At 42.1% G+C, this 16,632-nt stretch overlaps 1 protein-coding gene across 1 annotated transcript in view; it reads right to left on the bottom strand.

The window, feature by feature from the left end:
• PPEF2 (protein phosphatase with EF-hand domain 2) overlaps positions 1-16,632 on the bottom strand; it is a 35,858-nt gene that overhangs the window by 1,091 nt on the left and 18,135 nt on the right. The window contains exons 10-14 of the mRNA XM_026676520.2: positions 10,843-11,028; positions 8,406-8,551; positions 6,455-6,561; positions 4,139-4,308; positions 422-509 (exon numbers count right to left, since the gene is read on the bottom strand). Coding sequence (XP_026532305.2) covers positions 422-509; positions 4,139-4,308; positions 6,455-6,561; positions 8,406-8,551; positions 10,843-11,028 — 697 coding nt within the window. The remainder of the gene's footprint in view (positions 1-421; positions 510-4,138; positions 4,309-6,454; positions 6,562-8,405; positions 8,552-10,842; positions 11,029-16,632) is intronic.

Here is a 16,632-nt window from a genome sequence, read left to right as displayed (position 1 = left end):
TCTTTCTTGGGGTGGGAAGGTCGGAAATAACAGTAATATCACTTCTATGTCTCCCAATTATGTGATTTTTTTTTAAAAAAAGGTCTGCCGCTTTTTAAATGTACTTGATTTGCAAAAAAGAGTCTTGATTCTGAGATTGCAGCGGCCATCTTGACTCGGCACCTGGGGTCATCTTGTTTCTCTGTTTAGGTAAGGAAATGCCTCTGAAACTGTGATTCAAGAATCCCCTGGTTATTTAGTTCCTTATAAAATCAGCAACAGCATTGTTCTGGCCTCTGCCGGTGTATTATAAAATGCTGGGATAGAAGTTAATACTATTGTACCTTCCATGTGCATATAAAACCATAACACTTAGCTTTGTACACAAATGATCACTTTGGCTATTTAAAAAGGAAATTGGCAGATAATAAATGGTTTTTACCTGAACAATCGGTGTCAATGAGGGAGAAGATCGTCTCCAAATTGGATAAATTTCGGTAAATGCTTTCCAGCAAACTCGACTGAAGGCGCTGAAAGAAACAAGCATGCAAAAAACCCTTAATCTGTTTTCAAAACATGGCTAGAATTAGTCAAATAGGCTTAACATAGGGTAAAGATATGACCTTGAAAACAAATTTATGACTTCCGGTTTGCTAGCCTTCGGCGGCAGCAGGGATTTGCAACCGCGCGATCCCTGCTGCGTTCTCCGCCAAGGTTCCCCCGATCCATTTGGATCTGGGGGATATAGCTGCCCCATAGAGGCAGCTGAAGACGGGGGATCCGGCAAGGGGTTTGGGGGTGCCGCAAACCCCCTCCCCAGCCGGCTAAACTCCCTTTTCCCGAGGCGGAGGAACGGCGGTCAGTAATGGCCGCCATGAAGAAAGCTGCAGCCAGGTAAGCAAGTGCAGGAGGGAGAAAGCTGGAGAAAGTGAAAGGTGCTTTTAACCGGGACAAGACAAGATGGGAGAAAGTGATTTGGAACCTTGAAAGCTGTTAAGGATATATTGTTCCTTGTGAGAGCCATAAGCTGCGAATACCCTAAAGGGGAAAGTTTTTTTTTTCTTTGTTCTACTCTCCTTCCTAAAGTGACAGCGGGGAAAAAAAAATCTTTTTGGCTGTGAGTGGGAAGGGAGAGTGAAAAAAAAATCAGAGTAAAATTTGAAAATAAGGAGAAGATTGCCTAGAATTGCAAAGAGTTTAAAAACTTCCAAAAAATATATTTGAAAAGGATTTGTGATTACTTTAACCTCAGAAAGAAAAAGTGAAGAAGAAGAAGGTATTTAAAAGAAACAGTCTGTTTGGATTGTTTGGTGATTTTGGAACCTTTGGAAATTATTTCTGATTAAATCATCTGGGTGGTTGTTTGGAAAAACTTTTTCTCTACACAATGGCATCACCTGTGGATGGATTGGAACTTATATATCAAAAATATGAAAGAGAAAAACAAGGAGGGGAAGATGGACTTGGCACTATTTTTCAATACTTAGAAATGGTGGTTTATATTTATGCGAAGCAGAATGAGGATGATGGGGACAAAGAAGAAGAAGCCATCTTTGATGAAAAAAGGACTTTGATTGGAGATGGGAAAAAGCAAGAGAAAAAGGAAAAGAGGTCTTTAAGATCTGAAAAAACAGCCCAAAAAGAGAAGAATAAGGTGAAAAAGGGATATTATGTTAAGAAACAACAGAAAGGGGGAAAGCAGAATAAAAGGGAGGTGGAGAGACAAGGGGTTAAAGAGGACAAGGAGAAGAAGAAGCAAGGGAGAAAGGAAGGGATGAGAAGCTCTAATGGTGGGGAGCAGGATATTAAGAAGCAAAAGTTTTTCAGAGATAATGGATAGATCTTATTGTTAATGGGATTCTAGAAAGGTACATAAGATTGCATTTTTATATCTGTATTTAGAAGTAATTATAGAAAATTATAAATAATATGTAGCTTAAAATGTGATAAAATATCTAACATAAATAAGTGAAATTTTTGTTAAGAAGAAGAGAGTACTGTAATGAAATATGATTCAAGATTGTGATGTGGGGGGTAATAATCGTGGAAAGCATAAGTGTTCCCACAAAGGCATAATATTCAATTGAAATGGATAAAATGTTTAAGATATAAATGATTGTTAAAATTAATGATTAGAACATGGTATACTAGCAAAAAAATTTGTGAAATGAGATTTGAAGTAGAAGAAGGAGGAACATTTCAATGAAATATTGAGCTATAATATGTGATGTGGGGGGGGATAATTATGGAAAATAGGGCTCTCATAAAAGTATGTGATTTAATTGAAAAGTAATGAGTTAAACGTTTAAGATATGAATGAATATCAATATTAATGAATAGATTTGCATTATTTTTGATAATATAGTATAATTTTAGAATGTACCAGACAGAATCCCAATGTATGTTATGTATTTTATATTAGGTACTATAAATATAAGGGAAAAAGATAAAGGCATCATCTCCATATAGTGTACAGGAGAAGTATTTCTTCTTTTCTTAAAGAAGAAAAATAAATGATTGGCTGGAATAGAACAGACAAAGAATAATAAATATTAGGATATGAATTGAGAGGAGGAAAGAAAAATTGAGAAAATTTAAAGGAGAGGAGAAGTTATATAGAAAATTGAAAATGTTAATAAGATATGAAATGATATGTAAAATGAATATGAAACTGAACTTGTGTCTGTAGCAAGAGTTTTAACCCGGGACTAAGCAACTTTCAGAAAAGAGATTTTTTATGCTTTTATGTTTTGTGTTTATGTGTATTTATGTATTGTTTGTCTTGAAAATAAAACTTGTTTAAAAAAAAAGAAAGAAAGAAAACAAATTTATGTTTTGTGAACGTCTATGGAATGATGGTTCTTCAGTCTCCCTGGTTCCCACATTGTCACCAAATTCCATAGTTGGCAAGAAATTTCAGGAAGAGAAGGAGAAAGGGAATAACAGAGTTGCAAGGGGCCTTGGAGGTCTTCTAGTCTAACCCTCTGCTCAAGCAGGAGACTTTATGCCAAGTCAGCTAAATGGCTGTCTTAAAAGCCTCCAGTGATGGAGCACCCACAACTTCTGAAGGCAAGCTATTCCACTGATGGTTCTTCTCACTGTTAGGAAATTTCTCCATAGTTCCAGGTTACTTCTCCCCTTGATCAGTTTCCATCCATTGTTTCTCGTTTTGCCTTCTGGTGCTTTGGAAAATAGGTTGACTCCTCTTCTTTGTGGCAGCCCCTCAAATATCGAAACACTGCTAGCATGTCACCCAGTAGTGGGATTCAAATTTTTTACCACCAATTCAGTGGGCGTGGCTTGGTTGGGTGCGCTTTGTGTGCTTTGCGTGTGCGCAGAGAGTTTATTACTGACGACCTGCAATCCTGCACTCTCCCTGTGTCTTCAACAGCTGATAGCTGCGTGAAGCAGCTGAGCTTCAAAACCAGGAAATAAAGGTCAGAATAGAGCCCGGGAAAGTGGGCCCAGCAGCTGATCATTGGAGCAAACCGGTTGGCTTACAGATGATCCTTGGAGCTACCGGTTCAGCTGAACCGGGCCAAATCGGTAGAATACCACCACTGATGTCACCCCTAATCCTTATTTTCAGTAGACTAGACATATCCAATTCCTGTAATTAATCTTCATGTGTTTTAGCCTCTTGACCCCTGATCATTCTTGTTGCTCTTCTCTGCACTCTTTCTAGAGTCTCAACATCTTTTTTATATTGTGACCAGACCTAGGTGCAGTATTCCAAGTATGGTCTTACTAAGTCTTTATAAAGCAGTACTGATACTTCACACGATCTTGATTTTATCCCTCTGTTAATGCAGCCTAGGGTTGTACTGGCTTTTTTTGGCTTCCGCCACACGCTGCTGGCTCATATTTAAGTGATCGTCCATTAGGACTCCCAAGATCCCACTCACAGTTACTGCTATTAAGCTAAGTTTCACTTCATCTGTATCTGTACGTTTGATTTTCCTTGCCTAAGTGTAGAAAAGGAACGTGACTATTGGTACGTGATGCTGGTTATCTTCATTCCCAGAGACCCTCTTGTCCAGAGGTCCCCAAACTTGGCAAATTTACGACTTCAATGCTGGCTGGAGAATTCTGGGAGTTGAAGTCCACAAGTCTTAAAGTTGCCAAGTTTGGGGACCTCTGCTCTAGTCTAGTGCAATACCTCTTGGGTTGAAGATTTCTCTTCTGTCACGATGTCTTTCAGCCACGTCCTGTAGTCCACTCTTCCATTGGTCAGCTGCAATATCAGATGTGGTCTCAGCATCCGCCATGGCAATCCCAGCTGGAGGACTGACTCGATGGCCTTTGCCCAGTCGTTTACACTGATGAGGCCTGTGAGAACACAAAAATAAAATTGTTTCAGAAGGACTTCGTGAAGGACCAGCCTTATACGTATGGTAGTCCTTGAATTATGACCGTAGTGGATCCTGGGTTTGGTGGCCATTAGGTGAATCGGTGGTTTTTAAGTAGAAGGGTTGTTCAGGGAGTGCGGCAGTCGTAAAGTGAATCGGTGGTTCACTGCGGGCCACAGTTTTGCCAAAAACCAAAAGTAACCCAGTTTTCGGCAAAATTGTTGTAAAATGCAGTCACATGACTGCAGGATGCCTCTGACAGTTGTAAATCTGCCTGGTTACATATTAACAGAGTTAGAAGGGACCTTGTAGGTCATCTAGTCCAACCTCCGGCCCAAGCAGGAAACCCTACACCATTTCTGACAATCTCTTCTTAAAAGCCTCCAGTGATGAAGCTCCCACAACTTCCGAAGGCAACTTCTGTTCCATGGGTTGATTGTTCACTGTCAAAAAAATTCTCCTTATTTCCAGGTTGGATCTCTCCCTGATCAGTTTCCATCCATTGTTCCTTGTCTGGCCTTTGGGTGCTTTAGAAAATATCCTGACCCCTTCCTCCTCTCTGTGGTAGCCCCTCAAATATTGGAAGACTGCTATCATGTCTCCCCTGGTCCCTCTCTTCACTAGACTAGCCATGCCCAGTACTGTGGTCTCCCGGCAGCCTGCAGAGACGGCAGCAGAGTTGGACAGTGGGGAAGAAAGGGGACCAGTCCGGGAGTCTGGGGAGGACTCAGACGATGGTCCTGTGTCCGATACAAAAATGGGGCCAGGGCCATCTGGAAGTTACGTGCTGACTCCGAAGTCTCCAGAATCTGGCAGCAGCGAGGCAGAGGAACCAGGGGAGCCTGTTCCCAGTGTGCCTGTGAGCAGAGCTGCCTGAAAGCAAGAGCAGTTAAGACAAAAGGGGTGACTTGGGAGTAAGGCTTGGAGGTGATTGCCCTTCCTATAAGATATAAAGGAAGTGCAAAGGGACAGGAACCTTTGCAGGAAGCAACATTGTTCACTCTGGTCGGTTTGGAACCTGGTGAATTTGTGCTCCATTTGGTTTTGTAAGACTAATTGGGACTTTAGTCGTTGGCAGCACTTCAAGTAAAGATAAAGGTGCATTCTTATCAGACTTCTCCGGAAGGACTTTGGCAGACTTCCATGGGATTATTTATAACTGGTTGAGACTCATTACGGGCTGTGAATGACGATAATTCACAGCCGTTGAACTAAAATGAAAGGGGTTTTGGATTTAACGTGTGTTTGTTGGTGTCTCAGGAAGCCTTGGTTAGAACACCCGGTTCCTGCAACCGTCCATCGTATGTTTTAGCCTCCAGTCCCCTAATCATCCTGGTTGCTCTTCTCTGCACTTTTTCTATAGTCTCAACATCTTTTTTTATAGTGTGGTAACCAAAACTAGATGCAGTATTGGTATGGTTACAAAGCACCTAAAGTGACCATCAAAGCTTTGAATCTGGGTCATAAGTACCCCCCCAGGTAAGTCTCTTGGAATTTTAAACTGTCGCTAAACAATTGATCCTAATTCAAGGACTACATGTATCTCTCAAAGAAAATAAGCTTCTATCATAGTGCCATCAAAACTCTGCCACATTTTTATGGGCAGAAAGCCCATCTCAATAATCTTTTCTTTTTTAAAAATATTTATTTTTTTATTTAAATTATAAGAATACACGATGCAACCGTTCTTGCATTACAATTGTTATACATATATACATTTTACTTCACCATTTACAATCCTCTTGTATGACACATTGTTTACTAATTATTCTAATCATCATTGCTACTTATGTTCTGACCTTGCCTTCTTCTATGCAACCACTGATAGAATTTATTCCATGTTTCATAGTACTCAGATTCTCCCTTGTTTTTTAATTCTAGGGTTAACCGATTCTGCACAGGCCATAATTTTTGTTATTATCTATTTCTGGTGGTATGCTTTCCTTCTTCCAGTATTGCGCATATATTATTCTAGCCGCCATCAACATATGTACTTATAGATAAATTAAATCTTTCCTATATCTTTCTGGTATCATTCCTAAAAGAAAAAATTTCAGCTTAAATTCTCAACTTTCTGACCACGTTCATTCCCTGTCCAAAAAAAAAAGTCTCTTGTTTAATCTTACCTGTGTTCCTCTTATCGTAACCCCTGAACGCTGCGATGAGTTCTGACCTGTGAGCAAACAATTGCTCCTTTAAAATTTGGTACGCTGACTCCTCCACTCGGCTGGTCCTGCGAGAAGAAGAGAAATTTCTGCCATGTGAAATCGCAGAACAAAAACATTCAATCTGTGCCCTTTCGGGATGGCTGGCTTTGAGAGACTGATCACAGAACAGAATTGTCCTTTGTTTCCTGGAATAGATCAGCTGGATTGTGGATTTTTTTAACAAAAGAAATCCTTTTCCTTCACCTGAATTATCATTTAATTTTCTCCACCGATAGTTCTCGACTTACCGATGGTCACTTAGCTATGATCAAGTCCTAAAAAGGGTCCTTGGTGCTCTCTGAGTTTGGTTGTTTTCTTGCAGACGTTTCATCACCCAAACTAGGTAACATCATCAGTGCTAGAAGGGAATGGATTTGCTCTCCCTTACTAGGCTGGCAGTTCGGCTGTTCGAATCCCTAACGCCGCGTAACGGAGTGAGCTGCCGTTACTTGTCCCAGCTTCTGCCAACCTAGCAGTTCAAAAGCACGTAAAAAACGCAAGTAGAAAAATAGGGACCACTTTGGTGGGAAGGTAACAGCATTCCGTGCGCCTTTGGCCACCACAGGTGTTAAGAGAATCTGTTCTGACCTAGGTTTCCCCAGAAAGCGCCAAGCAGACTTTTTGTCCTGGCAAAACCCCTTTCATTAAACGAAGGTGAATTTCTTGCATTTACATTCAGCCAAAGGCCTGGCAAACAGTCTTTCAAGGGTGTAATTAGGAGCACAGACCTTATCTAGCTTGGAGAGCTGCCAAGTAAATATTTCCAAACGCAGTGCTGACAAGGAAGGGCTCAGCACAGAGTCTCTGCGATGCACAGGCAGATCTTCACACTGCTACAATGAACAAATTGTTTCCTGCAAAAGCCCCCTCTCCTTTTGTTCCTCTTTTAATCCCTGTGGGAGGGGCCATTCACCGTCCACCTATGGCCTTACTCCCACGTCGACTCTTAGTTCGTAATTGTTCTTTTCTTTTGGCAGCTCTGTGCATGCGCAGGCTAAGAACCGGCTCCAGCTGCTTACATTACACAGCTCCCCTGTGTAACACAGTGGTTAAGTGGATCTGGCTTCCCCGTAGACTTTGTTTTGTCAGAATGTGGCAAAAGGGGATCGTACCTCCTTGAGACCATCATAAATATGAGCTAGTTGATCATGTGACCACGGGGATGCTGCAGTGGCCATAAGGGTGGGAAATGATCATAAGTCATTTTTCAGTGCCATTGGGATGTCGAACGGTCACTAAACAAACTATTGTAAATTGAGGAGTATCTGTCAACCCTGAAGCTGACCTGGCCGAAGCCATCTTGGAGCTTCAGTGTTGCCACACTGGAGCTGAGGGATAGGGAGGGGGGAAATTTAGATAGATGAGATTTTGTAGCCAAAACAAAACAGAACATAGAATAACAGGGTTGAAAGGGACCTTGGAGGTCATCTAGTCCAACCCCCTGCTCGAGCAAGAGAGTCTATTCCAAATATTAGCCTCTACCTAGGATCGAAATCACAGCCTCCCGATTGTGAGGCGAGAGCTCCATCTCTAGGCCACCAAATACTTTCTCTTGGGAACCAAGGACATTCTCACACCTGGCCTGAGGAGGGAGGAGTGATGTCACCAGGCAACCAGACAGCGTCGTGATTGGACCATGTGACTAATTGTTTGAGGGAAAACATTTACTTTTAATTAGGTGAAAATGGCGGGAACCTTTAGAGTCGGTTTTCACCAGTCTGTGCCAATATGATATATCCAATAAAACTTTTCTTTGAGGAATCCACCCGCATTGGAGTTTTGTTTGCTCTGTACTACATTTCAAGACCAACATATGCCTTGCTGGTTTGTAATCTTTTCAATAGTGGTTGGGCTACAACAACTGGCTGACCTTTGGGTTATGTTCAGTTGGCGGGAGACTCCTTTGGTGGCTTGAAACTGGACAAAATGAGGGATGAGGTCAGGTCCCAGTTTGATGTAGGCGCCCCGGTTGCTGCCTGGTGCATAATAGTTTGAAGCCGAAAATATAGTGATGACCTAGGTAAGACAAAACCGAGCACAACAGATTTAGAGCAGAACACATGTTAAAGTCTCCAAAATCCACATGTTAATCTTTGTTTTAATGCACATTTGTGGGAGCGCGAAGCTCAGTGGTTAAAGACGCTGAGCTTGTCAGCTAGAAAGCTGGCAGCCAGGATTCGAGATGCCACAGGGGGAGCTCCCATTCCTCACCCTCAGCTCCTGTCCACCTAGCAGTTCAAAAGCATGCAAATGCGAGTAGATAAATAGGTACCATTTTGGCGGGAAGATAACAGTGATCCCGTGCCCCTTGGGATATAACAAGAAACTCTGGCAAGAAACTCACCCATTGACTACAGTAGTTGGATCTCATGGTGTCTGCTAGTGAATTACTACCAGAAGAAACGGGGTGGCCTATGGAGCTTTACTGATCTCCATGCTGATGATACAACCCATGTTTTTATTTCTATGTGGTAAAAGTAAAGGTTCCCTTTGCACATATGTGCTAGTAGTTTCAGGCTCTAGGGGGCGATGCTCATCTCCGTTACAAAGCCAAAGAGCCAGCACTGCCCAAAGATGTCTCCCTGGTCATGTGGCCGGTATAACTAAATGCTGAAGACGCATGGAATGCTGTTCCCTTCCCACCAAAGTGGTCCCTGAATGGAGTGGTCCTATGAAACAGATGCTGAGGTCCTAGAAAGAAATGTGTCAGCTGTCCCAGCTTGGTCAGTTAGAAAAGGAAAACTCTAAGGCCCATAATCAGCCAAAAGGTATATGTTATCTAAAGCCAAGCACTTACAGAAGCAGCAAAGCAGTATTTGGTTAACTTCGCCCCGTCTCCTTCCACGCAGCCTCACCTCAGTTTTCAAGAAGTGTCCAATTAGGCCTAGCAAATTGTTTTGGGAAACAGTCCCAGTCTACAGCTGGCATTCCTTTGCCTGTCCTTGGCACCACTTCTTATAGGACAGAGGCTTGAGTCCATTTCCTCATTGTATCCCTTGGCAAACCTCCCTTGCATGCATACCCTCTCCCTCTCCTTCAATAGCAGGTTGCCAACAGCAAGCCAGATGCAGCGTAGCATAATGGCAGCCCTGCCTGACAGAGAAGAGAATCACTGCATGAGCCGCGGTGGCGCAGTGGTTAGAGTGCGGTCCTGCAGGCTACTTCTGCCGACTGCCGTCTGCCTGCAATTTGGCAATTCGGCAATTCGAATCTCACCAAGCTCAGGTTGACTCAGCCTTCCATCCTTCCGAGGTGGGTATAATGAAGACCCAGATTGTTGGGGGCAATATGCTGACTCTGTATAAACTGCTTAGAGGGGGCTGTGAAGCACCGTAAAGTGGTATATAAGTCTAAGAGTGCTATTACTATCAAAGATGACAAGCATCCGAAGGCAAAAATCATATGATGGAAAAGCTAAGGGGTCTAGTTATGTTTAGACCAAGCAAAGGAAGGTTTAGGAGAGACAGGATAACTATCTTCCAATACTTAAAGGGGATAGAGCTTCAATTTACTCTGCACCCAAGGGCAGAACAAGAAGCAGTGGGTGGAAGCTTGTCAGAGGCTGATCCAACCTAGAAATAAGGAGGGTTTTCTTGGCGGTAAGAAGAATTAATCAATGGAACAGCTCGTCTCCTGGAGTTGTGGGTGTGCTCCACCTCTGGAGGTTTTCAAGAAAAGATTAGACAACCATTTGTCCAGGATGGTATAAGGAGTCCTTCCTTGGCCAGAGTGTTGGACCAGAAGATCTCCAAGCTCCTTTTCTATGATTCTATGAGTTTATGATTTAGTGATGACTCTATGATTCTGTGATATTGTGATTCTGTGATTGTTTGATTCTTTCATTTTGTAATTCTATGATGGTTTGATTTTGTGATTCTATGATTTTGTGATTCTGTGATTCTGTGATTCTGTGATTCCGTGATTCCGTGATTCTATGTTTGATTTTGTGATTCTATGATTCTATGATTTTGTGATTCTATGATTCCGTGATTCTATGTTTGATTTTGTGATTCTTTCATTTTGTGATTCTGTGATTCTATGATTTTGTGATTCTATTATTTGGTGATTCTGTGATTCTGTGATTGATTGTTTGATTTTGTGATTCTGTTGATTGATTGATTCTGTTATTCTTTCATTTTGTGATTCTGTGATTCTTTCATTTTGTGATTCTGTGGTTCTATGATTTTGTGATTCTATGATTGTTTGATTTGTGATTCTATGACTCTATTCCCCGTGCGCTTTTGCATTCCAGAAGCCTTTGTGGATAGCCTGCATCTCTCCAGCAGCATCCTAGAGGCTGAGCCTACCTTCCGATTGTGATCAACTTCATAGCCCTCTGGCTTGCATTCATGAGAGCGGATGATGAACTGCAGGCGATGCTTCTGCAAAAACATATCCGTCACATCTGGTCCGAAGTAACAGCCTCCACCCCTTTCTTCATTTTCTGTGCATCCAGGTTTAGGATCGGGGTCACTCCATAAAATATCTATAACCTACAAGCAAAGTCACAGTTGCTTTATTTTTAATATTTTGTGCACGAGTCAGGTAGGTAAGTCCACATTCAAAACAAATGTCGGCAAGGAATAGCGTCAACATTTGAAATTCTGGGAGTTTTGAATTTGTATTAGTTTATCAACAGATAAAATGCAAAACTACAAAGAAAAAAAAATGAAAATAATGGAAAAATAGGGGAAAGAAAGGGAAAAAAGAAAAAAAACTAGGATAAAGAGGGGAAAGAAAGAAAAAAGCATTGACTTCCAACTCCTTTTGACACAGTAGAACCAGGTAATTACACACAACCTCAACTTTTTTACTTCTATGTAATAATACCGTGTTTCTCCAACAATACGGCCTCCACCAATAGGAAGGCCCAGCATGATTTCTAGGCATGAGGTGAAATTAAGCCCCACCCCCCAAATTTAGGCCTATTTAAACCATGCATTTCCCTGCCATTTCTCACATCGTTCGTTAGAACTACACGAGGAAAAGAGAAATGGGGGGGGAAGGGCAGGGGGGATGGGGAGAAAACTTACCTTTAGGAGTGCCCTGCAGGTAGCCTAGGCTAGAATACCCCGATCTACTACCAATAGAACATCAGCCGATAGAAGCTCCCTGAAGGCAGAGTCCCCAGCCGCTTCGGGGCGAGGCGTGGCTGCCCGTGTCCCCTCACCATTAGGCACTGTCTTTCGGGTGATGGAAGCTTCCCAAATGCAGTCACCAGCCACTTCAATCGGCCGGTAGAAGCGGCCTCGGGCGAGCACACACACACACACTCCCTCGCCCGAGGCCGCTTCTACCGGCTGATCGAAGTGGCTGGTGACTGCCCTTGGGAGCTTCCATCGCCCGAAAGACAGTGCCTAATGGCGAGGGGACACGGGCAGCCACGCCTTGCCCCAAAGCGGCTGGGGACTCTGCGTTTGGGGAGCTTTCATCGGCCGATAGAAACGGCCTCGTGGAGAGGTACTTGCACATGGGCCGCTCTAGGTGGGGGAGGAAATTAAGTCACCCCAAAAAAGACGGCCTAGCGGTTTTTTGGGGGGTCAAAAAAAAAAAAAAGGCCCGGCCTTATTTTGTGAGAAACACGGCACATCCTAACAACAATCCTATCAAATCAGCAAAACTCAAAATTAAAGTTTCATTTTGATCTACCTCGAGCACAGCATCCAAAAGCGGTTCCAAGCAGAAACAAAGTTAATTGCATTCTTTTCTTTAAACAAAGCCATCAGTTTTGCCTTCTCTTCTAATTACATCAAGTTTAGGCAGCCATTCGTCCATTGAGTGAATCAAAGTACCTTTCCATTTTTGTGCACAGAATATTCTTGCCGCCATCTGATTACATAATGTCAAAGTTCTATTATTATTTGTTAGGAATGTAAGTCACCAAACAGTTGGGTTGGAAAATATATAAACCAGGATAGATATTTTAATACTGTCTCTTTAAGGGAATGCTAAAATTGTAATTGGGTGTGGTTCCTCAAACGGCCATAAGATGGAGCCAGAAACCTGGGTTGTTTTGTTCTGTTGTTGCTGAGAGTGTTGCCGTTCCTGCCTTTCCCTATTGACTGTTATTGATCATTGTTATTCTTGGATTTGATGTGAGTCTATTACTGAACTGTTTTTTGATTTGGATTATCCCTGGACTGAAAACTGACTGCTTTAACCGTGAATGACTTTGACTGTTTGTTGAACTTTGCTTAACCGTTTTACTGGAAATAAAAACCTACATTTTACTATACAGTGTATCTGTGTGTTGGTTGTGTGTTATTCTTCACCACTCTCACTACGTCTCCCTGCGTGAGCTCATTCTCCTAACGGGGAATTACCTCAACATTATTATTATTTTCAAATTCTTTATCCAGACATTTGAAACTCTGGAAAGGTTCCCTTGTTCAGAATTCAGTTCACCTGGAGCCAGGAACATGGGAAAGAAACCATGATACACTAATTTGGGAGTCTAGCATCAGAACGGGAAAACTCGCCCCAGGCGTCTCTCCCCGGCTGACTCGCTGCACTCAAGTTGCCAACTGACAATTCAACATGGGATAATTCCAGAAAGGGACAAGCAGAATTTCAGCTTTGAGGACTTCTAACTTGAGAAGGTTCAAACCTAAAGCAAGACAAGGTCAGAGGTGGTATTGAGCAGGTTCTGACCAGTTCTGGAGAACCGGGAGCGGAAATTTTGAGTAGTTCGGAGAACCAGCCAATCCCACCTCTGACTGGCCCCACTAACCCCATCTATTCTCTGCCTCCCATTGAGTCCCAGCTGATTGGCTGGGTCTTCTTTGGTGGCCCTGCACAGGAGAACAGAGCTGGAAAGCAGGTTAGTGGGGTGGGGAGGGAAGGGGGATTTTACAGTAACCTTCAGTGGTGGGATTCAAAAAAATTTACTACTGGTTTTATGGGCGTGGCTTGGTGGGCATGGCTTGGTGGGCATGGCTGTGGCAGGGGAAAGATACTGCAAAATCTCCATTCCCTCCCCATCCCACTAACCTGCTTTCCAGCTCCATTCTCCTGTGCAGGGCAACCAAAGAAGACACATCTGATCAGCTGGGACTCAGGAGGCAGAGAATAGATGGGGTTGGTGGGGCCAGTCAGAGGTGGGATTTGCCGGTTCTCCGAACTACTCAAAATTTCCGCTACTGGTTCTCCAGAAGTGGTCAGAACCGGATGAATACCACTTCTGGTATCCTTCCCCTGCCATGCCCACCAAGCCATGCCCACCAAGCCACACCACACCCACCAAGCCATGCCCACAGAACCAGTAGTAATTTTTTTTGAATCCCAAGGCCCACTGCAATTCACTTGTCTTTCTCTGGAGTTATCCCATTTTTTTTTATTTGTCAATTGCTTACAAGATAATAGGTATAAGTAAAAACATAGTTATGAATACTTGGATACATATAAGAAAAATAAAAAATATATATAAAAGAAACAATAGGACAGGGACGGTAGGCACGTTGGTGCGCTTATGCACGCCCCCTACAGACCTCTTATGAAAGGGGTGAGGTTAATAGTAGACAGTCTAAGGTTAAAGTTTTTAGAGTTTGGGAAGAAACCACAGAGTCAGGTAGAGTATTCCAGACATTGACCACTCTGTTGCTGAAGTTGTATTTCCTGCAATCAAGTTTGGTGCGGTTAACGTTGAGTTTGTATCTATTGTTTGCTCTTGTGTTGTTATGGTTGAAGCTGAAGTATTCATTTGCAGGTAGGACATTGCAATGTATGATTTTATATACTATACTTAGATCGGACCGAAGGCGGCATAGTTCTAGGTTTTCTAGGACTAGAATTTCGAGTCTGGTGGCATAAGGTATTCTGCAACGAGTAGAGGAGTGGAGAACTCTTCTTGTGAAATATTTCTGGACTTTCTCAACTGTGTTAATACGTAATGTGGGTTCCAGACTGATGAGCTGTATTCAAGTATTGGTCTAGCAAATGTTTTGTATGCTCTAGTTAGTAGTGTAATATTACCAGAGAAAAAGTTACATAAGATTAGGTTAACAACTCTTAATGCCTATGGCTATGTAGTTACAGTGGGCTCTAGCACTTAGGTCATTTGAGATGAGTACTCCAAGATCCTTGACAGAGTTTGGATCATCAACAAGGTCTTGACTATTCAGCCTGTATTTTATTTTCTGATATATTTTTTTTGCCAATATGTAGGACAGAGCATTTATTTGTTGAGATTTGAAGTTGCCATTTGTTTGACCATTCTGATGCATAGTCAAGGTCTTTTTGAAGGGTAGCAGTATTGTCTGTGGTGTTGAATAGCTTTACATCATCAGTGAAAAAAACGCAGTTGCTCTTGATATGATCACAGAGGTCATTTATGTAGAGTATGAAAAGAGTTGGTCCTAAAACACTGCCTTGGGGGAAACCACTGTTGACAGGTACATAATTTGATAGGACACTCCCAATTTTGACCATTTGTTGTCTGTTTGACAGGAATGCTTCTATCCAGTTATGCAGGTGTCCAGAGATACCGTAAGATTTTAGTTTTAGGAGTAATTTGTCGTGTACCACTGAATCAAATGCTTTACAGAAGTCTATATAGATTGCATCTATTGCTTTTCCCTGATTGAGTTGTGTAGTCCATATGTTTTTGCAGTGTAAGAGTTGCAGATTACAGGATTTTTTTTTTCTGAAACCAAATTGTTTATTAGAGAGTAGGTTGTTTGTTTCTAAGTGGAGGATGATGGATTGATTAATAATTGATTCCATGACTTTACAGGTGACACAGCATAAGGAGATTGGTCTGTAATTTTCAACTAGGCTGGGGGTCTCCCTTTTTGAAGATGCGGATCACCGTGGCTTGTGACCATAGTTATGGCAAGGAGCCGGTCCTGAAAGATTTTTCAAAGATTATGCTTAGAGGTTTGGCTATGGCAGTGGATAGCTTTTTTAAGAAGTATGCACATATTCCGTCTGGTCCAATAGATAGAGATGGTTTTTGATTGCATTGTACTTTTTCAACATTGTCTTCTGTAAAATAGATATGTATTAGATCATTGTAGTTGTCTGTGGTTCGACTAGGAAATACTGGGCATGATCCATTGCTGTTTACAAATACTGAGCCAAAGAACGTGTTAAAGAGGTTGGCTTTAATGGTGTCGTCGTTGCAGTCTTTACCATTAGGTCCTTTCAGGGGTGGGATGGACCTTGAGTCTTTCAGTTTGTTGTTTACAAAATTGTAAAAAGTGCGAGTGGAATTTGTGCGTAAAAGTTTTTCCTCTTGTTTAATGTGATAATTGGTGCATTCAGTCTTTATCTGGTGGCATAAATTTTTGTATCGGCTTTTGAAGTTGGCAACGTGACCAGATTTGTTTTTCCGCCAAAGTGATTTCTTTTTGGATTGAAGCTTCCTTATTGTTTTGGGTAATTTGTTTTTTCTGGTTTTGGGAGTTGTTAATGGTACATATAGTTTGATGACTCTTTTGACTTCAAGTAAAAATATGTTGTAATGGTCTTCTACAGTATTGCATCCAGAGAATAGAAATTGCCAATCAAGGGATGAGAGATCGTTGTTTATAAGATCATAGCTGCCTTTTTTGAAGTTATAATTGGGGATTCCATCGTTGTGATGATTTTTGTGTGGACGTATGTTGAGACAAAAGTCAATCGTAAACAGGACAAAACTCACTTTAAAAATGTCTCACTTAGCAACTGAAATTTTGGGCTCAGTCGGGATCGTAAGTCGAGGACTACCAGCATACAGTAAATCATGGCTCAGATCTGTGTGACATGAACCTAAACTCAGATTGGTGCAGGATTGTCATATGCCCTGAGATGTTGATCCACCCCATCAGCATGATTTCCTCCATTGTAAAGAGATTGTTTCAACTTCTTAGAAAGATTTTTTTTTTTATTACCTACTCTGTGACTCCCTTAGTTGTGGGTTGTATTGGGCGCGAAGAATCAGGATCATTTGCTAAGTTGATTTATTGTTCCTGCCTCCGCACAAGAATCTGGTCAACTAACAGTCAGCACTTAATTGGCAGCAGATAAGAATTAACAGAGTTCAAGAAAGGTCGGCCTTAGACTGCTGGTGAGAGTGTAATGATTCTAGGCTGATGACTCTCTTGACTCCACCCATAGGG

The sequence above is a fragment of the Notechis scutatus genome, chromosome 4, assembly GCF_049901735.1.
Source record: "Notechis scutatus isolate UNSWTSFEM ecotype Mainland chromosome 4, rNotScu1.2, whole genome shotgun sequence".
In the NCBI taxonomy this organism is placed as follows: domain Eukaryota; kingdom Metazoa; phylum Chordata; class Lepidosauria; order Squamata; family Elapidae; genus Notechis; species Notechis scutatus.
Note: the sequence above shows the minus strand (reverse complement) of the source record. Positions and strands in the feature narration are given on the sequence as shown.